This window comes from Schistocerca serialis, chromosome 4 (genome assembly GCF_023864345.2).
Source record: "Schistocerca serialis cubense isolate TAMUIC-IGC-003099 chromosome 4, iqSchSeri2.2, whole genome shotgun sequence".
Lineage (NCBI taxonomy): Eukaryota > Metazoa > Arthropoda > Insecta > Orthoptera > Acrididae > Schistocerca > Schistocerca serialis.
Genome location: NC_064641.1, coordinates 457,265,136 through 457,289,819, shown reverse-complemented (window position 1 = coordinate 457,289,819; position 24,684 = coordinate 457,265,136). Strand labels below are relative to the sequence as shown.

The window sequence follows — 24,684 nt, the reverse complement described above, 5'->3', positions numbered from 1 at the left end:
ATTGAAGCCACTATTGAAGCACTTGCCAATTCTACCACTATTTTGTTTATGTGTTCTGGTGATTATATACGTTTCACAAAGAAAATGATGGACACTGAAGACAAACTAGGGTGTGAAAACGAAGCAGTTCATAAGTACATTACACAACAGAAAATGGAGCTGCACAGTGAATATGCTAAAACGAAATTTTAGTAAGACAGGCCTCTTGTAGCAGGGAAAAAACTTTACAACAAGTTACCACAACACATTAAAGTGAAGCTAGCTGCTTTTCTAGTGTGGTTGATTTCCTCCAGAATACTTGAGTCACTAACACAATTAAAATTAGTGTACGTCATTCGAATTATAGATATCTTTTATTCTTTATAATTGCATCTTTTATATACAAAGCAGAATTTGCAAATGCTTTGCTTCTTTTAATTATAAGAGTAATTGTTGTTAATTTGTAATAAGAGTATCAAGATACAGTGAAAATTTGTTTCTTTTGTACAAAAAACAACACAATGCCGTAAGAAAGGTAAAAATCCTTATAGTTTTAACTAGAATAACTATTTGTAAGAAGAGTATAAGTATAGTTATCCATATGTATCTATTTGCTTATTATTTTTATGTATTTAAAGTAATTTATGTTGTAGTAGACATACAATTTATAATCGTCATATTAATTCATATTGTCTTATATCATAATAACTGACTATATCAATTTGTGCCTACGTACAAAAATGATGAAATGGAACAATAAAACAATCAATCAATCAATTAATCGGTGAAATAAATTTGTTTGCTAAAGTTGGCTTCGCTTAAGCAGTCATTGTCTAGACCATTTTGATTGGCCTTCTTGTTTATTGTATTTTGTTTACTTTTCTTAATTTTTTTTCTTACAACACAAGTTGCAAACACAGACCATAATATATGTACCTCCGATTCAAAATAAGTGAAATGATCTTTGAGGTTACGACAGCATAGTCTTTACTACTAGATAGATTGTGGGCGAGCAATAACTTGGAACTTGTGTGAACATACCACATTTGCAGCTACGTTGACATCACAAGAATTGCGCAGATGTCTGCGCAGACACAGCTTAGCGTGTGGTCTTGCCTTACGCGATTGGTGGTGGGGGAATGCTCGTGTAAGTAGTTTGCGCCTGTGGAAGCCCGGCTGCGTGACGCTGCTGCAGTGGCAGCTTCGCTATTGATCGGTGCGCAAGCGACATCTATGGCTATCTTGGGAGTGCGCTCCTGCTTACAAATGCGTTGGCTATGTTTGTGTGTTGATGTGCGCGAATGTGAAGCAGTGTAGGTATCGGTTTCAGTCATGAGTCAAGTAATGCAGCAAAAGAAACGTTTAATTAATAAGAAAACGGAACTTCACGAAACGTGGACTGATATTAGTGTTCTAATATCTCAATATCTGGAGAAACTAAATTTTGTTGTAGATACAGTGTTGCGTGAAAAAGATTCAGTGTCGTTCTTTCAAACGTATCCAAAAGTGTCAAGTCATGTGGACAAAATATTAAACATATTTTTGCAAGTGCAGTGTGAATTCAGCTTGTTGTCATGTGAAAAGTTTTTAGATAGTGAAGTGTGTAATTTACATTGTTCAACTAAAACTGAAGGATTACCTGTGGAAGAACGCTGTACAACAGTATCGGATTCAGAAGATTTGTCACAAGTTAAAGTTGGAGTACCGGAAAAGTTAAGTAATCCTACGGAAGAAGATCGCAGTACGGAGCTATCTAACTCAGAAGATGTGTCGGTTACAAAAGTTAGTGCTCTGGGTCAAGAGGTATGTGATTCATCCGTAGAAGTGTGCACAACAGCCGAAAGTGTAGGAAGGGTGGAAAACTCTTCGCCGTATGCAGTTAATGTTAGCGACACGGAAAAAATTACTGAGAGTGTTGCTCATGTTTCCAGTGTAGAAACTCTTCCTGTGTGTAAAATAAGTGAGGACTTGAGAAGTGAAAGCAGTGGATTCACATCTGCAAAGAAGCGTATAAGCCAGTATGATATAAAGCCAAATGAGGTACTGGAAATGGTATATTCACACGGGGACAACCCATGGAATTTCTGGTTGTGTTATTACCCATGTTCGGACATTAAATTTATCCAGAAAAGTGTCAGTAGTATGTATTACACCAACAGATTGGAGGCTTTGTCCGTTTTGCCAGATGTAGGCGATTATGTACTTGTAGCAGATGGTGAGAGATTCCTCAGAGGCAAAGTGTTAACTGTGAGAGGCACAGAACTTTTGGATACTACTTGTGTTATGCTTCTTGATGTGGATAGTGGAAGAATGAAATCTTTTAAACTGCAGAGTGTTTGGAAAATTACTGAAGAGTTAATGTGTATACAAGCTCAAGCTGTAAATTGTCAGCTGGAAGGCATTGCGGGTGATTCAAGTATGTGGTGTAAAGAAAATCTGCGACAGTGTCAGATGGATCGTAAATTCGAAGAATTGCTGCTGCAGACAACACTTTCAGTTAAATTTATCAAGACAGTAGGTGACTCTGCATTGCCCCGTTACATTATTGATGCAGACAGCATAGATATGGAAACAGATAAAATCTACAATGTCTCACAGCTTATTAATAGTACAATAATTCCAGCTATCACACGCAAACCTGTTGTTGAAGAATGTTCACAGGAGAGTGAGGTCTCTGTGTTGCAGAATTCGACTGCTGTTACATCCGTATCTCACGACTGTCATGCTAAAAATGTGGTGCTTAATGTTCCCGAGGAAGTAGCCAATGACCCAGATGGAATCAGTGAAAAAATTACTTCTCAAGCATCTGAGCTTAGCACAGGTTGTATGGCTGGTGTTGGAAATGCCCAGCAGATATATGAAAACTGTATAGATGGTACATATGAAGACCCAAACTCTCCTAGGTCCCACTGTGAACCAAGCAGTCAAACACTCCTGTTGCATGAAACTGATACAAATTTAAATTCTGAAAAAGTAACACATGATGCAGTTGAAATCTGTGAAAAAATTGTTTTTCACACATGCGAGCTTAGGGCAGATAGTAGAGTTGATGTTGAAAATTCTCAGGAGCTATGTGAAAACGTTATAGGTGGCATGAATCAAGAACTAAATAGCCCCCGTTTCCACTGTATACCGAGCATTGAAATACCACCATATTATGAAATTGATAAAAATTTAAATTCTCAGAAATTAAGTGATTCGGATATCGCAGAAATAATATCACTCTGTGAAACATCATCTTCAGATGTGATTATAGATGTAGAAGACAATATTGATTCTCATACTGGTGAGAATATTGCGCAGGCATCCAGTTTCGGAGCTGCAGAACTGCTGTCTGCTGAAAGTGGTGAAGACAGAACAAGTGTAACGGCAACCATTTATTGTAGTAAAGACTTTATTTTGGAGAAAAGGAATTATAGTTATCTTCTTAACAAAACAGTTCTTGGTATTCCTACATTTGTTGATTCACCAAGTCTCTTTTACATGCAGATTTTCTTGAATGAGAATGATGAATTTACAGATTTACATGAAAAAATGGCAATTTTTTATTCAGAAAACAAAATTAAATTCACTACAAAAGAGAGTGCACAAAATATTATTAAATCATATTGTGTTGCTCTGTATCCCCAAGATAAACAGTGGTACAGGGCGGAAATCATTGACTGGATGCCTGCAACTGAAACAACTGTGTGTGTGTCTTTTGTTGACATTGGTGATAAAATGGTCGTTGAACTTGATTTTGTGCAGCCTCTGGCCAGACAGTTTGCAAAAATTCCTGTTTTGTCACAGAAATGTCACTTGTATGGTGTTGCCCCTATTGAATGTGCTATGTACACATATGTGAGTTATGAATGGTCACCATGTTCACTGTCTGAGTTTAGAAATGTTTTAAATTTAGACCATGTTTTCAATATGCAGGTAAAAGAGTTTACTTCCTATGGGTCCCTTGGAGTGTTGTTAGTTGATCCATCATCACCGGGTGTGTCAGTTAATAAGAAATTAATAGCTCTTGGGGAGGCAAAATGTCTTCTTAATAAAGACACTTTAGATATGTGGAACCCAATGCAAGAAGACTTCGAAAGAAGTAAAGTACTTGTATATGATGATGAAGATGCATGTGAAGCTGTGGCAGGTTATTCAGCAAATGACGAGCAGCGCTTTTGTAAATTTTATGCACGGCATGGCAGGTGCTACAAAGGTAGCAACTGCCGGAAAGAACATGTGCTGAGTCACCCAGGTGGCTGGATATCAGATAAAGAAGAAGTATTTCAAGAAGCATTTTCACAGGTAGTGCTACCTGAAGTGGGGGAAACTATCTACCTTCAAGTTACTTGTGTTATTAGGATAAATTTGTTTTATATTATTCTCAATGTTGATGACAATTCAGGTGAGGAGACACTTCTGACATTGAACAGATACATAAATGACAAAGACAATCTTAAAAATCTACGGAAGCTGAAAGTTACACCAGCTGTTGGGCAGCTGGTTCTTGCCCATTATCATCAAGATGGGATTTGGTATCGGGCAAGAGTAATTGATACAGATAATGACAACAACTTGGTACAAGTCTTTTTTGTGGACTACGGGAATACAGAATGGGTGAGTGAAATATATGTGCGTGATATTGATCCTCAGTATCTTCACTTACCATTTCAGGCAATAGAATCTTCATTGGCATTTACAGAAATGAACGCGAGTGTAGATGATGATAGTCTTGAAACAGTTATTTCAGTTTTTAGGTGTCTTACAGATTGTACTCAACCACTGAGGGCAAAAATTATTTCAAAAGATGATGTCTTGAAAAAATTGGAACTCCAATTGTTTGATGTCAATGACCACGACATTGCATTGATGTTGGCTGACACTGGATATGTTAGTATCACCAGTATTCAGCTGACACCAGCCACAGCATTTGCAGTACCAGGTTGACAGCAGTAATAATAATCGTAAAAATCTAAGGAAATTGAAAGTTGCAGTTACACCAGCTGTTGGACTGCTAGTTCAAGATGGTATATGATATCGGACAATAGTTTGTATATGTTGCCTTACATTTGTTTTATGTTGGACAGTTGTTGTTGTTTGACTGTGTACATAGCCATAAGCAACACCTCACTCACATCACTGATTTTCTGTGTAGTTGAAAACTTTTATTTCAGTTTTCATTGGAAATTTAAATCAAAACACATTACATAATTATGTGCTTGAAATAAATCACTGTGGAACTTTGTTCTTACATTGTTTTTTTGTCCTAATTACAGCAGTGTGGTAATGTAAGCTTTTCATTGCCATAGTGCAATGTTTGCCATTAAACAATAGGTTCTTCAAGTTCAGATCTTTGTCATTTTCTCCTGTGATGATGATATATGATCAGTGTACCTTGTTTTTTGTATTTAATGACTCAAAAGTGTAAGCTGAATGTTTAGAGCCCCATTAAATAAAGAAATATTTAATTAAATTTTTATTGATAGTCTTAGTGAATGATTGTCATTGGTTTGGAAATAGAACAGGTTATTTAATTTTCATTTGTGTGAACATAAACATGGAAAATTACAAGCAGACTAGTTTGTGAGATGCAACTGCATGGTTCCCCACACCCATATACTTCTCTCTTTGTTAAGGAACAAGAAATGGACTGTTAAATTTTGTTATATGTATACTTCAGTGGGTGCTTTGCAGCTGTCATATTAGGTTAGTTCACACGCAGGAAAATAATGTAAGACAACGAATGTGACTGACAGATGTAGAAACAAGATATAAGTAGAACAAAGCTTGGAAAAATAATATGGAATAAGACTACAGAAGATCACTAATTTAATATGTATATGAAAACATAAGAGTTGGTGGAAGTAATGGAAAAGCAGATAATATCAGAAATACAAATATGTACTTACATTGAATGAAAATTCCTGACAGCATACAATTTACATAAGAAGGAAATATTGATCAAATACAGGTTGTAAATGTACTGGATAATAGTTTTGTGTGAACAAAATGTTTTCAGTTCTTTCTTACTTTCTGTATTTTTGTCTTGGGTTACAGCCTACAAGGCTATAAGACGAGTGTGGATATGATGCCTCCCCCCCCCCCCCCCCTTTTTTTTTTAAGTAGCCCCTTCAGAAATTTTTATTTTTGATGTTTTATGAGTAACAAAAACTACAAACTATTTTGCTGATACAAAGTATCTTAAGATCTGCCTAAAAGTTGCCAATGATATAACTATTTTTTTTTCCCAGGTTTTCTTTTGTAAGCGTACACCTATTTCTTCTTTCCTGGCACACTTCCATTATGATGTCATCACCTGAGCCATCCATGAGATTGAATATGCACTGTCCTTTCATTAAAGATTCATTTGAGGTTTGGCTACAGGCATTAAGAATTCCCTGCTCCAGCATGAATGGGTTGTATAAACTGAACCCCCCTCCCCCATCTTTCTTCATGTCCTTGAAGCCACTCGCTGCAAAACAGTCAGAGGTAAGCCTTGAAGGGTCTAATCACGAAACCATCCATTATTTGATGTTATGCCATCAGGAATTATTAAAAGATGTTCTTTGACATCCAGCTGTTACCTCCCCTGTGTGAAGTGTGCTCTGAAAGAGTCTAGTCCCAACATTACTACTACATTGTATACTCCGTTTTCTTCATCATCCACACAGATCAGCCTTGCTTTGAATGAATGGATAAATGCAGATGGAAAATGTAGATTTATTTCCAGTGCCTCCATTTATGTACTTTCTCAAGTAATTGGGAATCCTACAGTGTGTGTGTGTGTGTGTGTGTGTGTGTGTGTGTGTGTGTACTCTCATATGTGCTGAACTTTATGTTGCTTGCGTTATTGAAATAGTCACTGTTTCTGTCCACTGGTGTCATTTGATTTATCCTTTATCTGATGTCTCCTGCAAATATTTGCTTCTGTGACACCAAATTTTCTTTGTACTGCACACTTGTTTAGCGTTCTCGCTTCCCGCGCCCGGGTTCGATTCCCGGCGGGGTCAGGGATTTTCTCTGTCTCGTGATGACTGGGTGTTGTGTGATGCCCTTAGGTTAGTTCGGTTTAAGTAGTTCTAAGTTCTAGTGGACTGATGACCATAGATGTTAAGTCCCATAGTGCTCAGAGCCATTTGCACACTTGTTTGTGGCCTTTGCTTCGTGAATTATTATTAACTTAAAATTAATGTTGTATTGTCTGTAAGAACCAATAAATTGCTTCAAATCTTGTGTGTGCACACAACACAGTTTGTCTACTGCTGATGTGCCATCTGTCAGTCTAAGAAAGGAATTTCAGTAGCAAGAGGTTACCACCTCACAAAGTGCATGTCAGTTCAGCGCTTTAACTCATAATACAGGAAATGTTTCTGTGGTCTGTGTTTCCAAGTAATCTTTTAAAAAGGTTACAAAGTGTCTTGTGGAAAGAACAATCTAAGTGATGAAAACAGTGACTCCTGAAGAGACTGCAAGTTTCCTACATTAATTTTGTTCTTGAGTTACAGTGCAAACCCAATGACTGGTGTAATTATTTTCAGATGGACATAGATGTACCAATATCAGTTGACTCTTGTAACTCCTTATGCAGCACAGCTAAACGAACAAAGAGACGGATTTCACATCAGCCACAGTGTCATTATGATTCCTGGCAGCAGGCAGGAAGATGGTACAAAGATTTGGTACCATTTTCAACTGCAATGCCCAAGCAAGCATTGATTGAAATGATACATAACACATGAAAAACTATGTACACTGTTTTCAAGAAGAATATCATGTGATGAAATACCTCCATTATGTAATACTGGGATATCAATTGTGGTAGGTGATGAATAATTTTATTACATTTGCAGATGTGTTTTGAAATCTATATTTCCTAATAAATTATGGGAGTGGCCAGTGAGGTACCTTTTACAGCAATTCTATCTCGTGATTTTCAGTTGCCTGATTGAAATCTACAAGCAGCCTGTTACAAATGTGGACTTACAGTTCTAAAAGTAGCTGCCTTCTTATCCTGATCTCTTAACTTTCTACAACATGATTGTAACAACAATGTATTCAGCAGTGAACTCAGTAGACCACTGATGCATTTAAACTATTTTAGAATTCAGTGAGCATTCAATGATGGGAACACTAGATTGAACGAACTCTGACAAGTTTTGTGCACCATATTTGTCACAATTTCCAGTCCACATGCTATACGTGTCTGTGCGGACATATTGTGTGTGGCCTGACTGTCACATCTACATTTCTGAACAGAGCTGTGCCTTTGATTTGCATCCATTATTGACTGCTACAACTTATTGTTCTTAGAGAATGGACAGTCTAAGCATGGCATTGTCCTCTTAGTTCCCTAGTGCTGAGTCAGCAGAAATCTGACAACTTTGGGCTCACAATGCACTTCATCATTTGTTGCCGCTCTTGAGAATTAACAGTTCTGTGAAGCAACACCAAATTTCATACTTTTTTTGAACCTCATGTTGCATTTGTTGTGTCGCAATTAGTGTTATTTGCGGACATATTTATATTAGAGTTAATTTGTCTACTGTAGAAATGTTTAATATCGTTGAGTATTTATAAAATCAGTTTACTTCCAAGTATGTTCTGATTCACCCGAACTAGAGTGGTGTTAAATGTTCCTAAAGAGCAAACTGTGGATTCCCATGGTTCTCAACATCATGAAATTTGCTGCCTCCTCAGAGTCGTCTTAGGATTAGTCAGGTTGGTCTGCTGTTTCCACCCTCCACTCTTCTGAAATCATCAAATTAAATCTGCACATGCTGTCAGCTACCAACACATTATCGGTGAGCAGTCAATCCTGTATTTTTCGAATGACAAATTTTTGAAAAAGAAAAAAAGGAAAAGAAAGAAAGCTTAAACTTATAGTCAGGTAAACGTGATAAATTAGCTCTTTGGCTACCAACAAATCTCTCTTGTCCTTACACACACACACATACGTGCATACATACATACATACATCTAGTAATAATGGTTCCTTTCTAGCAATTGCTATTTAAATTTTTATGCCTCTTATTTCAGATGTTACCTTTTGTCTTGTTATGGGATCTGCCATTTTTGAACTGATGGTCCCTACTCTCTGTATTGGCTCTATTAATCCTGAAGGGATACAGTTTTGCTGTCAGGGTTTCTGCATTGATTATATGTGATGTGTGTTCTGGGATTGAAGGAAGTTTGTTTCACACTGCCATCTAGCAGCTGTTTAGCATTCTGAGTCTTTCTGCAAACACTAGCTGTCAATCAAAATAAAACATCTGCAGTTATTTTTATTTTGAGGGTATTGCCTGTTGGCTTTTGTTTTGCAGTCTTCAGCCAATGTTCATTCAGTGATTTTTATTTTTATTTATTTTGTTTAACTGTTCACCTGGATGATGAATCTTTGAGAATGCCAAGCCACTCTCAGAGGTAAAACATCATCAAACAAATATTGTCCGAAGATCCCAAGGTGAAAGCTGACAGCCTATATGTCAGTAAGTGCTCATGAAAGTCTCATCAATTTTCTATTTTCATTTTGACTGATGATTAAAAAATATAGACAATGTATGGATATAGACAGTGGTCCCAGAAGGAATGGTCGGTATTCAGGAATATGACAGGAATGATCATTTGAAGCAAAAAAATCTAGTAAACATGGACTCTAAAATGTGTTACTCATAAGCTATGAGCACTTGGTCAGTAGGAGAGCTGTGTTTCACAGGAGCGAAGAGGAGTAAGTGCTCATAGCTCATAAAGTATGCACTTAGCCTATGCTTACTATATATTTTTTTCTTGTTTTGGTCCATACAACCAATTCTCAGAATATTGGAGGCAAAGAAATTACAATAGAAGAAATTTGTTTCACATTATCAAAGATGAAGTGTTCAAAGCTTTTAAGGTATGTGTTTTAGAGCCCATGTTTAGAATTCTGCTTCAGATTGTCAGTCCTGTCATATCCCTGAATATTGATAATTCCTCCTGGGACACCTTGTAGTACAAAGTACTTAAATTTTACTGAATTTGTTTTCTTTCATTTTTTAGGTGTATATATATACATATAATTTCAAAAATATTAGTTGTACTTTTTGCTAGTACATGGAACACTGTGTGACAGATAAGTAAAGCTAAATTTCAAGTGGGGTAAGGTAATGCAAAAAAATAGATGGTGCAGGGTATAAAGAAATGTACCAAGCAATACTGTGATGATGGGAAATAATGCAAGCCAATTGAGTGGCTTGAAGCTCAAAAATTAAATTTTGTAGCTGATAACGAAGATAAAGAATAATGAATGGATGTATCCTTCTCTTTACTGAAATACAAAATTATTTTAAAAATGCATTGAATTGCTGAAGTTTGACAGGGAAAGCACTCATGCACAAATTTTATCATGTAATTTTGCTAATAATTCAGATTCCTCCAGCTGAATATTGTGTTGTTTCGGAGGGAATGTTATTTGAAGAATTGGGATTGTTCTCATACAACTAGGCCTATTTTTAGTTTGAAGTGAGTTACGCTCTTGATAAATAAAATTCAATTACCTACTACTTGTCTGTCACATTTGTAAGAAAAAGATTCAAAATTTTGCAATGCTAATAAGTTACTGAAGAAAATTAACATAAGTTTCTATAAGTAGGGCAAAAACTGCCCTTAACATAGAAGGAACATATTTGTTCACTTAAATTACTTGTTTATCATTTTGGCAATGAAGTACATGCTATGGCCGTGAGAGTAAAACATCAGTCTAATATGATTTATTTGAATAATTATTATTTATAGGAACATGAGCATTAACTGGAATGTGTTGATGAAATGTATGTTGTATCTACATACCAATACAAATTCAGATGAATGTTGTAAATCATATCAGGAATACTATAAAATGATTTCTTCAAATATCTCAATGAAGCTTCATTGCACCATCAGGAAGAGCTGTTAAACAAATTAACTAAGTTCTGCCAGAGAGTCCAAGACATATCTGGGTTTATTCAACAAATATTATTTTATGTGGAAAATCTCCAAGAAGGCATGGTATGAGATAAGTGAATTAAAACTGAAGGTAAAAGAGATTTATTGGGGACATGATGTCAGCTGAAATTCAACAAGAAGGGAGCACATGAAATTAAGGAGCGGAAGAGAGTGACCTTGTAGAAGTCTTACATGATTATTGCAAAGTGTGCTTCAGTCCATCAGTTCAAAATATCCAGACCTATACACACAAGTTTCAACATTTGATGGATTTTCATCCACCCCAAATCTTTCCATCCTTGTCCATACAGCATAATATATGGCTATGCTGATGTGATGCTAACTGCTGCTTTGTGAATTTTCTAACAAATCTTAGATATCTGCTAAATTAAACATGTTGTGATTCTCAGGATGAACTGGACAGGATACGAGAGCGTAATAAATGTGCAAATAAGGTGTTCACCATTAAAAGGTTCACAGATTATAAAGTGGAGAAAAAGTCTTTTTGAACCAGTGGATGGAAGTCAGTGAGCATCCGAAGCAAGTGGAAAAACACAGCTCCATTGGAAATCTGTTGAATGGAATTCAGAAATAGTTATCTTTAAACAAAGTTTTGTTCACAGAAAAATGGTCAGGCTGAATATGAGCTATGAGCAATAACCATTTTTCTTGATTGTGTTTGGCTGAATAGAAATAAAAAAAAAAACTGTTGTTTGCTATTGTAAAATGATGATAACTGTTTGGACACAATATCCAGGCTTAGAGAGAGAGAGAGAGAGAGAGAGAGAGAGAGAGAGAGAGGTAGGTAGGTAAGAGGAGATGGATGGAGAGTGGTGGAAGGAGGAGGTTGACTAATATAGGTTATTGGAATAACATACCCAGGTATTTAGAGAATCATATACGTGCCCAAGAGGCACAGTAAAGGGGTTTCTTGAGATTAAAACTCACTTTTTGCCTGTGTTTGCTTTCTACTATGTTTCATTGGACAAACAATTTTATTTTCTATCAAGTAAAAGGAAACAAGGGCATGATATTATATAGAGTTTTTTGGGTAATGTATACAGTTTTGGGATATACTACAGGCAACAGATAGGTACACAAACATCAGTGTGTGCTATTAAATTATATTGTTGGAATGTTATGAATGTAACAACCACAGTCCCAAAGCTATATAGATAATCATGCAAAGTCTTACATGTTATTCAACAGAATGTTATATGAACCCACTGATGATGGTGAATCCGTATCAAAACATTGTTTTATGACAAAGAAGAAAACGGTGTTTGCTCAAGGCAAAACAGAGTTAGCTTTATAATATTATCTTTGGTAATTATTGCAGGGATGAGAACTTGGGAACATGATGAAATATTCCTTATTTCATGTGCTTAAAAAAATCCATAGAGTGGGGTTCACATTGTTGTTGCATTGGACAGGAGCAGATTTCACTTCCCCTCTGGCCATCCAGATTTTGATTTTCCAGGTTTTTCCCCTTCAACATGCAGTGAGTTCAACTGCAGAGCACAGTGCCATTATTCAACTCTAACGTTCACTCCTTTTTGCTGAGAAATAACTTGTGTATTACAGAATTTGAATTCAAACATCATGTACCTGGTTAGATCTTGAAAGCATTCTAATGAAATGACAGTAATGAATGATGTATCTTGAATGCTCATCCACCCTTTCATTCCTTATGCCTTTGAATTACCTTTCCCAGCTAGTTGCTGTGGTGCCTACAGTTTAATGTGGAGTCTGAACCATAATGCATCTTTGTATCCAGAGTGAAAGAAGGGATAAGTGACAGTAATATTTTGAAGAAGGAGTAAACAACCATTTTGGAGGGTACCGTATTTACTTGAGTAATCCAAAAAACCGCCTGTGGCTTAAAATCGAGTGCAAAGTAAGCGGAAGTTCTGAAAAATGTTGGTAGGTGCCGCCACAACTAACTTCTGCCATTGAATATATGTAGCGCTACAACAGGCATGTTTTGCAGGCACAACGATAAATACTGGTGCCAAAACCTCTTTGTCAGTAAATAAATTTAAAAAAAAAGGTAGAAACGAGCTTTTTTTCTCCGCCATGAGTTTTGACCACTGCACTTTCATACACTATCCAACGAAGTAAATAGAAATTTCGTATTGTTCATCTTCTAGCAGCATTTCAATGTACTACGAAAATCCGACTGGCAAGACTGTTTGGGATTTTTGTCTATATGGGAAACTCTACGTCCTGAATTTTTTCCTACCTGTGAGAAGAGATGGTTGCCACTAGGAACTTTTATGAATTGTGAATCACATGCAGTATTCTCTTCACCATAAGAATAATACAAATATAAACATTTTGCCTTGTATTCTTTCGTTTGCTGCTGTCTCATTTAAATCCTGTCCTCCTAATAAACTACGAAACTAGAGCGAGACAACAGCAAATGCGGAAGAATACACATATCATGTCATGTTTATATTCGTATTATTCTTATGCCTAATAGTGATACAGTCAGAAATGAAGCACGGCAATTGACTAGAGTTTTAAATCTAAGATGACTATAATTTCTGTGCAGAACATAATGTACTAAAGAGGTGTCTGCAAAGATTTTCAAACGGAGAAAAATCTTCGCTAAACTCTCGTTCAGAACATGTTCCATCAGATGCAGGCTATTATTTGGTTCTTGTTGATCATTATCAAAGAAAGCAGCAGTGTAAGTAACCGCGCACAAGAGCAAGCCATGCCGCGAGCGGTGACAGGCCGTGAACACTCATTATCAGAATGCGACAAACAATGCATGACACAGTACAGAAATGCATTTTCAGCTTAGAGTGATGTAAACACATAACGGCACTTATCAGATCAAAGAAAAATAAGCAATCAATTCAAACCAGACGAAGCACGTGAAAAAGGAAGTGTACCCGTATAAATACGGACGGAGTGCCTGACGCATAGCAATGGCTACCTGGTAAAGCTTAACTGCTAAGCTTACGACTCGAACCAAACTACTGTAGCTGTATCGTCATTCATTCAACCTAAATTGTGTCTCGTATTATAATGGACCAACTTTGTTTCGATTTGGAGGTGCGGCCTAAAATTTTTATCTCCCCTTGAATTTCGAGTCTCAAATTTCAGGTGCGGCTTAGATACGGGAAATTTTTTTTTCTTTGATTTCGAGTCTCATTTTTCAGGTGCGGCTTAGATTCGAGTAAATACGGCATAGATATACTAAATAAATTTTAGAAATGGTGGAAGGTCTTTCTCAACTACATTACAACAAAGGTATGTGTAGTCCACTTGACTAACAGGCTTGTTGACATAAAACATTATACGCAGACTCCTGCTGAACACAGCTGCATTACAACCTGCATCCACAGTACCTAGAAATAATATTCAATTGGGGTCTTACATGGAGAAATCATCTTGAAATAACCAGACAAAATTTAAACCTCAAGTATTATCAGAAAGTTGACTGATACAAGCTAGGTAGTAGATGTGTGCACTTCAAACACAACAGGACAGGTGTTTGTGTATCCTGCTTCAAAATACTGTGCTTCTGTAGGGGCTAGGAGTATTCATGTCAACATGATTGATGTCCACTTAACTGACATAGTGAGGATTGTCACAGTGCTGAAATCAACACCAGGTACCCAACTTCTTATTTGTTCTAATATCACAACCATATCTCAAAGACAACAGGCAGTGGACCAAGAATGGAATAAGATATGCAACAGATCAGTTCCTAGAAACACTCAAGTAAACAAAATTCTGTGTCATCTTCTACATGTTGAGCTTGCATGATATCTCACCAGTCTTCATATACATATGCTTTGCATTTTTGAACACCCAATTGGGTATTATTCACTGGATGAGACCTATGGTAACAGATTAACCCAACCGTGCTGTCCATAGGCATGCAGCTGCCAAGAAAAGTCAGAATAGTCTCAGTTGCATCAAAATACAAGATGCTTAGTATCTCTTTATAAATGGGGTATTGTACACAGCTCAGAATGTAATTGCGGCGCCATGGGGCAAGCAGCGAAACACATTATTAGTGAATCCTCAATAAGAAGATTACAAGGGGGCTGGAACAACTTAATGGCATCTCCAAAGGCTGCTTAGCCAAGTTCTTAGGGCACAGGATTCTGTTTGAATTGTAATATTAATAATCTAAATATGCACTTCAATTTTGTAAATGAATAAAGGAACAGAAGAATTCCTTGGACTAAATTGGGATGAAAAGCAGTTTACGAATCCAGAACATAACTGTTGTGGAAAGTACACAGGAAAGTATTATTCAAACTGTGACAGAACATATGTTATTACTGCCTGATTGTCAAGGACACTTAAGCTAGTTTTTGTGAAAATTATTAGATTTTATATTACTTGTAAGTAGTGGAATGTTTGCTAGAAATTGGTTCAGAAATTGTTAGAAAATAATATGAAAATTCTGTGCTGTTTGAATAGGTATCTGCAGGATGTTTGATTATTTATTAATCCTAAAAAGATTAATCATAAATGCACTCCCTCCTCCCACCCTCCCCCCATAGGCTAAACAAGCAGTTGTCATATGTTGCCAGTACATAACTGTTGGCCAATCTATTTCAGTAAATTTTATGTTAAGTGTCTAACAAAGCGTGGGCAAAATAAAAGTGGCCCAGAAAATATGTGTAAGACTGACAAGGAGTTGGCCCTTTTTAATGAACAGGGTAACTGCCTACAACAGAAAATGCTGGAAACCATGATTTCAATGAACCACTCAGTTGCTGTTACATGTCTGCACATGCACATCTCCTGCATGTTCTGTTCTGAGTACTTAGTTGTGTCATTACAACTGAGTGAGTGAGAGGAGACATGTTCAGTGACCAGTTAAATCAATAAAAAATGTTGCTTACTTTTAAAAAAGCGTGTGTTCGTTGTTGAGTGTTATGCAAAGCACAATTAGCTAAAAATGTATGGAGAACTGTTTGCACAAAAGTTTAATACTGACAGTATTTTGGCAAAACTGGCAGCAAAGTCTGCAGTGTAAATCTTAGTGGAAAGAATTTGAACACCGGAAAGCATTATTCAAAATATTTTCTAGGAAAACTTTATGGTGGCCTAGTATATAACATTTTGGGGAAAAAAACACACAATGACAGGATGACTAAAACCAATAACAAATACAGAAGAAGAAAGCAAGCACAGTTTAACTGTATCTGAGAAGAATAGAAAAATATAGATAATTTGTAGATACCATATGTATTTTCTTAATTGCTGGGATTCCTAGTTCTGCATTAGCAGCAGTCAGAAGTCTACAGGCCACCCCCTCCTTCCTATCCTCCTCGCATACTGCAAGGCGCTGCCCATGCTGCAGTCCATGGTAGCCTCTCTCCCTACTTCCAGCACTCTAGCAGAAATGATTTGTGACAGCTGTACGCTACGACTCCCATATGCAAAAGTGCAATCCTACCAGCTCACTTGACTGAGTTCAGATGCATATTTCAGGACCTCAGCTTTCATGCAGTGATGGGATGGCGAGGTGCAGCGACTCGAGTGCACCGAGAATTCCTCGAGCCTCTAGTTCTCAAGCAATTCTCGAGAAGCTCACGAGAAATGGCTCGGCGGTGTGTGCCACTGTGCGCCAGTTGGCTGTGACAACATACGCCGCGCCACTGTTGTTTCATGAATTGAAGGCCACTGCTAGACAAACACGCTCGCTGCTCGCTGTGCTTGTAACTAGTATGGACACTCAAAAACGAACATCATGGTGCTGGCAATACTTTACGGAGGATGGAGATAACGTTACCTGCAACATTTGTTGTAAAAATCTCCGTAATGTATCAAAAAATACACCGGGCATGATTAGATATCTTAAACTGCACAATTTATCGAGCAATAAAACAGTGACGTCCGTGGATACAAAGGCTCATTCTTCCAATAGTGAGAGGCAGACAAAATATCCAGGTATATATGGTACAAAAGGTGAATTCCGTACAAAAGTTCGGATAGTGTCCGAAGCGGTCTGCCACGCTTGAAAAACCATTGATTTTTTAATCGTACTCTGATAACATACAACATACCCCAAAATCAAACCTATACTATCCTAGCTTTTTCACGATACGATATGTAATTTTATTGGACTAGTTGTTGAGCATAATGCATTCCCTTGCAGGATCACTGATCTAAATCTAATGTTTCTCTTCACAGAGGGAAGTAAACGGCAACAGCTAGATGAAGCACTAGTGGCCATGATAACAGACAGTTTTCAATCGCAGAGGACACTGGTTTTCAACGTTTTGTTTCACTGTTGGACCCACAATACTCGATACCAAATCGAAAAAAGTTGCGCCTCATGATTGAGGACGATTACCATAAACGGAAAGAGGCTGTAAACTTGGCCGTGGAAGACTCTGCTTGTATTTCTTTAACAACCGATATTGGGACCTCACTCAATAGTGAGGCATATATTGCTGTCACTGGTCATTTCATTAACACTAATTGGTGGCTGAAAGCTTTAGCCCTCGAGAGATTCCGTTTCCTGGAAAAGCATACAGTGCTAAATATTAGTGAGGCATTAGATAACATGATTTCAAAATGGAACATTGAAAACAAAGTTGTAAGCATCACGACTGACAACGCCAGTAACATGACGACAGCCGGGCAGCTTATTCACAGTGGCAACATAGATATGCAACATGTGCCTTGTTTAGCACACACCATCAATTTAGTTGTGAAAAGTTGTTTGAACAGCAAGTGAGCTCTGCATAATGCGGGAAAATGCCAGAAAAATTGTTAGCTATTTTAAAACAAGTTTCAATGCTAATGAAAAACTACATGAGATCCACGATCTAATGAAAAAACCTGTTAATAAATTGATTCAGGAAACTGAAACCCGATGGAACAGTACATTTTATATGCTACAACGTCTAGTGGAGCAAGAGGAATGCATTGCAGCCTGTTTATCATCTTTGTATTCAGGTGTTGAGAACCTCACAGCTAACGAGTGGCGAATTTTGAGCGAATGTTTATGTGTACTGGAGCCATTTGAAGTGGTAACAAGTGAAATCTCAAATGAAAACTATATCTCTCTTTCAAAAGCTGTTAGCCGGCCGAAGTGGCCGTGCGGTTAAAGGCGCTGCAGTCTGGAACCGCAAGCCCACTACGGTCGCAGGCTCGAATCCTGCCTCGGGCATGGATGTTTGTGATGTTCTTAGGTTAGTTAGGTTTAACTACTTCTAAGTTCTAGGGGACTAATGACCTCAGCAGTTGAGTCCCATAGTGCTCAGAACCATTTGAACCATTTTTTCAAAAGCTGTTCCAATAACCAGACAGCTAATCCTAACCGTATGCAATGGGAAGTGGGCTACCACGACAGCGCAAGAGCTACAGCAACATCTGCACAACTCACTAATAGTCCGGCTAGGATTAACAGAAACAAACAAAATACATGCTGTTGCCACAGTTCTCGACCCAAGATTCAAAACGTTACCGTTTACGAATCCCATTCACTCAAAACATGCCGTTGCAAGCCTAATTGCAGAGTGCACAAATGTGGTAGAGACCGTATGATCTACTCATTCGGCTGCAAATGACAATAACCACGAGTACCATTTCGTACAAAATGTCAGTAGTTCCTTATGGGCTTCTTTCGATGAAGAAGTTTCCAATAAAAATCTAATGAAAAGCGGTTGTGATAGCATAGACCTGGAGGTACAAAAATATTTGGAAGAACTGTACCTACAATGCATGGACAATCCTTTACACTACTGGAAAAAAATGAAAACAGTTATTAAGGTATAGCTGTCATGGCAAAAAAAATCTTGCAATACCTGCAACTTCTGCTGCCAGTGAAAGAACATTTTTGAAAACAGGACTACTTATAAACAAACAAAGAAGCAGACTAAAAGGCCAATTGGTTAATAAAATCATATTTCTAAACAAAAATTGACAGCAATGCAGCAATGGGATGTAAAAATGCCTTCTGCTGAACAACTTTTGTTTCTTTTCTTTCTTCAGTAAGTAAACACATGTACGCAGTTTCTGTATATAAAAGGCTATAGCACTTCTCTTTTACGTTTAAGCATGCATGCATACATGCAGAATGTACAAGGTAATTTATTTTTTAAGAATAAAGCTTCTGTTTCATGCAAATTCTGTGCTTTGTTTTAAACAACAATTCTATGATTTTTGTCTTATGAGACATACACTAACACTTCAGTACACATTAATAACGGTGGTACAGTTGATATCAATCATAGAATTTCAAAGTTTTCCGTGCACGTACGTACGACGAGTAAGAGCACTGCGACTCAGTGCTTCGTGTACTGAAGGTTTGCGCAATTTCTCAGAGAGCGCAGCACTGTCAACTTCTCGAGTGTACCCGAGACATTTTTGAGAAATTGCCTTTGCGCCATGCATTTCTCGAGCTCGATCATAGCCCATCCCTACTTTCATGTCATACTCCTGTCAGAGGCATGGTTGAAGCTGAACATCCATCCCAGCACTGTAAATCTCTAGGGCTATGTCCTTCTGAGTCATGACAGATGGTATGGGGGTGTGGCAGCATATATACATGCAAACTTACTCCCCAATGCCGTGTTAATGTACAGAAACAGGGACAAAAAACTCGAATACATGTTCCCTGAAATTAAACTCAGCAGAAAGTGTCTTGTCTGTGTAATACTCAGTCCATCAAAGCTGGACAGCTCTCTAAATTTGAATTCGCACCTTTCATATCTTGAGTCTTTGTATGAACACAACTGTAGTCACAGATGTGAATGTAAATTTTCTAAAGAAAAGTCCTTCCATTTCAAAATTCACATGTATACTTCCTGCTCAAACCTAACACTGCTTCCACTTTGGACAACTCATCATACATCAGACACTCATCCCTCTATCAATATTTTCACAGCCAAGTCACCAAATACAGTAATTCCCACTGATCAGATCTGAATGCACAGCTTATCTGCTCATGGTATAATATTCATGACTTATTCATCGCAGTGTAGAAATAACAAACTGCAAGTGGCCACTTTTAGAGATTTTAAGTGCTTGAATATGTCTCAACTTGATAGCTAATGCCTATGATATTTCTAGGCAGGAAATAACTTTGGTATAATTTATGAAGTGTTTAGTGCCACTTAGAGTCTCAGTAATTTACTAATAAATATGCTCAAAAAAAAGAAAGAAAGAGAAAAGAAACCAACTATGAGTTGGGAGAAAACCTGCACCATTGCTTACTAATCAGCTCAAACATATGATCGGTAGACCGTGGACCTTTAAGTTAAAACGTATTATTTTCCTGAGTTCCTAGTAGCAAATAAACTTGTATTTGTGTGTTTTATGACTAATTAAACTCTAAGTCATTAATTATATAGCACTTGCAACAGCCTTTTTCAACATTAATGCCTATTTCAGCTTTAAAATCCTAGAAGGTACTTATTTCTTCAATGTAACATAAAATTCTGATATTTTCAAAAGATTAGAATTCCTTGGGAGGACTGAAGGCGATATTTGAAAAACAGAAAAAAAATAATGTAGCTCTTGTAGAATCCTGGCCAACCGCCTGTTCCCGTAAACAAAGGTATTAATGAGCCTTGAACTGACTTCAGAGAATTAAATCTGCCTAGCCATTATATTGGTGTGGTGCATAATTTCCTAGTGTTATTCCGTAAGTTTAATAAAGACAACAGATACACATTAACAGAGACTTCAGTCATCAATAATATATTCTCCTTCACTATTTACAGCAATGCCGACACTGGGGTAACTTTTTGATTCTGTGACTATAAATCATGTGGTTTTGAGACAAAGAAATCATCAGGCCATGTTCAGACTGCATTTTCATCCGGAAAGGAAGTTCCTTGAAGTTGACAGATAGAGGGCAGAAAAGGTGAAAATCTGTGGGTGCAAGATCATGTGAATAAGGTAGATGTGGAATTACTTCCCAACCCAAATACTGTATAGTGTTTTTTGTCAGTCTATCAGAATGCGGGTGGATGTTATCATGAAGTAGCCTCACTTCACGCAGTCTTCCTGGTCATTTTTCTTGGATTGTGTCTGCAAGATGTTTTATTTGTTGACAAAAAATGTCAGCAGTGATGGTTACACCTCAGGGAAAGCAATTTGTAGTACACCGCACTGTCACTGTTCTACCAGATACATTACATTATCTTTTGTGGAAGTGTGCAGGTCTGTGTATGGGGGTTGCTGCTTAGGGTTCAACCATTCCTTCCTTTTCTAAAGAGAAAAAGCATGAAGACATGATTTCTTGTCATAATTAACGATACAGGATAGGAATGATCAATCTTGTTCACAAGCCAATTGATGACGAGCAAGCAGAGATGCACATATGGCCACTCACAGATTTTTATGATTTTGGCATAAAACATGCAGTACCCATATACCAAAATTTTGAACTTTCCCCATTGCATGCAGGTCACACAATGGTGGGATGATCACAGTTCATCTATTCTCAAAGGCCTTCGTGGACGTGGAGAGTCACTAATGTAAAATGATCCTCCTTAAAACCCTTTCTGACCATTATTCCTGTATGCATTGCCAACATTTCTGCCTGCCTCCACCACTGTCACATTTCTACTGACCTCAAATACCATTTATTACCAGGTCTTTGTCATTCACCAGCCATGGCTGGACAGACTGCGTCAAAGTTACAATCAAGTGATTTACAATATAATGAATTACAGGATAACATTTAAACTTTATACAGATTATGTCATGTTCACTTTGTCCATTCGCTTTCTTCATAGTCAAAGAATTCTTGGACTGAGTATAGTGGGTGTTGTTTTAGGCCTTCAGCAATTTGTTTCTTGAAGTTGTCCAGTGGCAGGGTCTGCAATTCAACTGGTAGTTTGTTGAACATCTTCACAGTGATCACTGGAAAACTGTCTCGTTTTGGACAGTCAGTAGGTTGGTAGATTTATGTCTTCTTTGTTGCAGGTATTATGTTTATGGATGTTATGCCTCTTGCTGTAGGTGTCTAGGTTTTCCCTTATGTGGATGAGGCATAATAATACATAGTGGCTATAAACAGTCATTATTCCCAATGTTCTGAATAATGGTCTGCAGTGTTCCAGGCTGCTGCTCAATGTAATAATTCTTATTGCCATCTTTTGCAGTAGCAGCACATCCTTGCAGCCTGCCAAATGACCCCGTAGCTTAATCCATACAGAATGTGGCTATGGAACAAAGCATAGTAGACAGTTATCAGAAACTGGTCTATAATCACTTTTTTTAATCTTCGTAGGAGGTATATTATACAAGAGAGCTTCTTGCATACATACACAGTGTGTCCATTCCATGAGAGTTTGTGATCTATGGTGATGCCTAATAGTTTCACAGGATCTATATGGTCAGAGTATGTGTTTTTTCCAAGGCTGCATACCATACGCTGGGTTTTTTCTTTGTTTACTTTCATCTTGTTGGCGATGAACCATTTTTTGCCTTCTGTTTTCCAAGTAAGAGTGAAGTGTGACTAGGGCTGTACCTCCCACACCACAGCATTTTAATTTTTTGAGCAAGATCTTGTAGGGGCTGCAGTCAAAAGCTTTGCTTAGATCACACAGTGTGAGTGCCACAAACTCTCTCTCCTCAAATGCTTGCATTACTTTTCTTAATAAGTCTAATGCTGCAGTGGTACAGAACTTTCCCTTCCAGAACCCATGTTGTGCATGTTTGAAGAGATTGTTTTCTTCAAAATAAGTTAGGATCTGATCTTTCATGATGGATTCAATCACTTTTGCTAGTATAAGAATGATTGATATTGGCCTAAAACTTGAGACGTTATCTGAGTTTCCTTTTTTGTAAACTGGTACTGTCCTTGCGAGTTTCAAGAAATCTGAGAAAACTCCTGCAGATAGGCAGTTGTTTATAGCTGTTGCTAATGGCTGTGCTATTTCTCCAATAATTTTCTTTAGGACAGTACAGCGCATCCCATAGATATCTTGACTCTCTGAAGTTTTGTAAGATTTTACTATTTTCACTGTGTCATATGCATGTATTTTTTTCCATGTTTCAAATTTACTGTGAGTTTTATTTGGCGCGTAAACAGCAGGATCTATAACCGAGTCGGGGATTTCAGCAACAGTGTTTTCTATGATAAAGTAGTCATTGAAGTCATCAGGACTACAGGCATTAGAAGAGGAAGTAGGCTTCATCCTATGTTCATTTACTAAGAGTCCAGGCTGCTTTGCATGGATTATAGGCTTCTCTTATGAATGTATCATTCCCCCTCCTTTTAGCTTCGACTTTTTTTTCTGTAAAATCTCTTGGCCTACAAGTAATTGCTGTATGAGATTGGCTAGTTCAGGTGTGAACCATATTTTTGCATTTACCATTTTCTGTTTTCCATGTGCTTTACCTGTGTGGTTTTCCTTTGGTATCAGTGGGAACATCTCATCAAATTTGGTTTTTAGTGTCTGGAAAAGAACATTTAAGTTGTCATTGGGTTTTGATTCTGTAATTAATTGCTGCCAGTTTATACTGGACAGTGAGGCATTGAAAGTGTCTAGTTTTTCTTTTGGCACTATTCTTCTGTGCAACACATAATTCGATTGCATTGTATTTTTCTGTTGATTACCCAGAGTCTTCATTTGTAGTTTCATGATTTATGCACTGTGGTCTGCTATCATTGCATCAACCACAATTATTTTGTAACTTCCGGTATCTATATTTGTAATAATGGTGTTGAGGCAGACATCACCTCTAGTTGGAAGTCTGTTTGCTATAAAGAGACCACAACTATTTACTAAATTCAAGAATGCTCTCTCTTTTGTACTATTTTCACCTATGTGTACATTAAGATTGCCACACAGTGCAATTTTTGGTTTAAGGTGTGTTATGTGACATAAACAACCTTCCAAGTTAGTAATAAAGTTCTCGAAATTTCCATTTGGTGGACAGTACACTGAAACAATAATCATATTCATATCTACTAGTTCTAAGCCAGCCAGTTCTAAATCCATATCTGAGCAGTAATTTCTCAGGTCCACATCCCTAGTGTTGAGATTTTTATTGGCATACACAGACATGCCTCCATGAGTGGTAGTTTCTCGATACCGTGAGCTCACCATCTCTAGGTATTCAATGTGTCTGTAATTTTCACCCTCTTCTTTCTTGAGCTGGTGCTCACATACACGTATCACATGTGGCTTTGCATCTTCTATAAATATAGATAACAGATCACTGTTTTACACTAGCTAAAACTATGGGTACATTACTTTGATTCCAGTTTTGTTGACCTGCAGTTGCAACAGTAGCCTCTATCGCACTGCTGCCTTGAATGTTCTCCGGAATAAAAAATGCCGTAATACTATATTCTTAGGCCATATAGAACTGTTCATTACTTTTTCCTTTAGTTCAAAGTCAACACAAATTTTGAAACTGCTGTTTAGACCTTTTGTAGTTAGTTTTTCTACTTCCAAATTATTGTACTCAGGGAAGGTTTTACATAGGAAAATGATTACATTTTCAGTTGTTGTGCTGTTTCTAATGTTGCTCAGCTGAAACCAAGCCTTTTTTTTCTCTGTACAGTTCTTCTTGTTTTTCATCAGTGCCTGTTATGCTTGTTTGCCTGTTTCTAACATTGAAATTCCTAGCTGGTGGTGTAGCAGATTTTTGAAGAATGAGTATTTCGAGGTTTTCATTTTGTCTAGAGCTCTGAGGTATGGTTTTATAAGGCTGTTTGTACTCTGTAGATGGATTTATTTGATTAGTAGTCATGAATGGATTGTTTGGGTCATAAAAGCATACTTTCTTTCCTTTTTTGTGATGAACTTGTTGCCAATA

At 37.4% G+C, this 24,684-nt stretch overlaps 2 protein-coding genes across 2 annotated transcripts in view; one reads left to right on the top strand and one right to left on the bottom strand.

The window, feature by feature from the left end:
* Window positions 1–24,684, bottom strand: part of LOC126475099 (protein kinase C-binding protein NELL1-like) — a 980,737-nt gene that overhangs the window by 415,984 nt on the left and 540,069 nt on the right. The gene's annotated exons all lie outside the window — the stretch shown is intronic.
* Window positions 1,145–5,212, top strand: LOC126475098 (uncharacterized). Its single transcript, XM_050102676.1, has one exon. It carries the CDS (start codon window positions 1,312–1,314, stop codon window positions 4,906–4,908), a length of 3,597 nt encoding a protein of 1,198 aa, XP_049958633.1. The 5' UTR covers window positions 1,145–1,311; the 3' UTR covers window positions 4,909–5,212.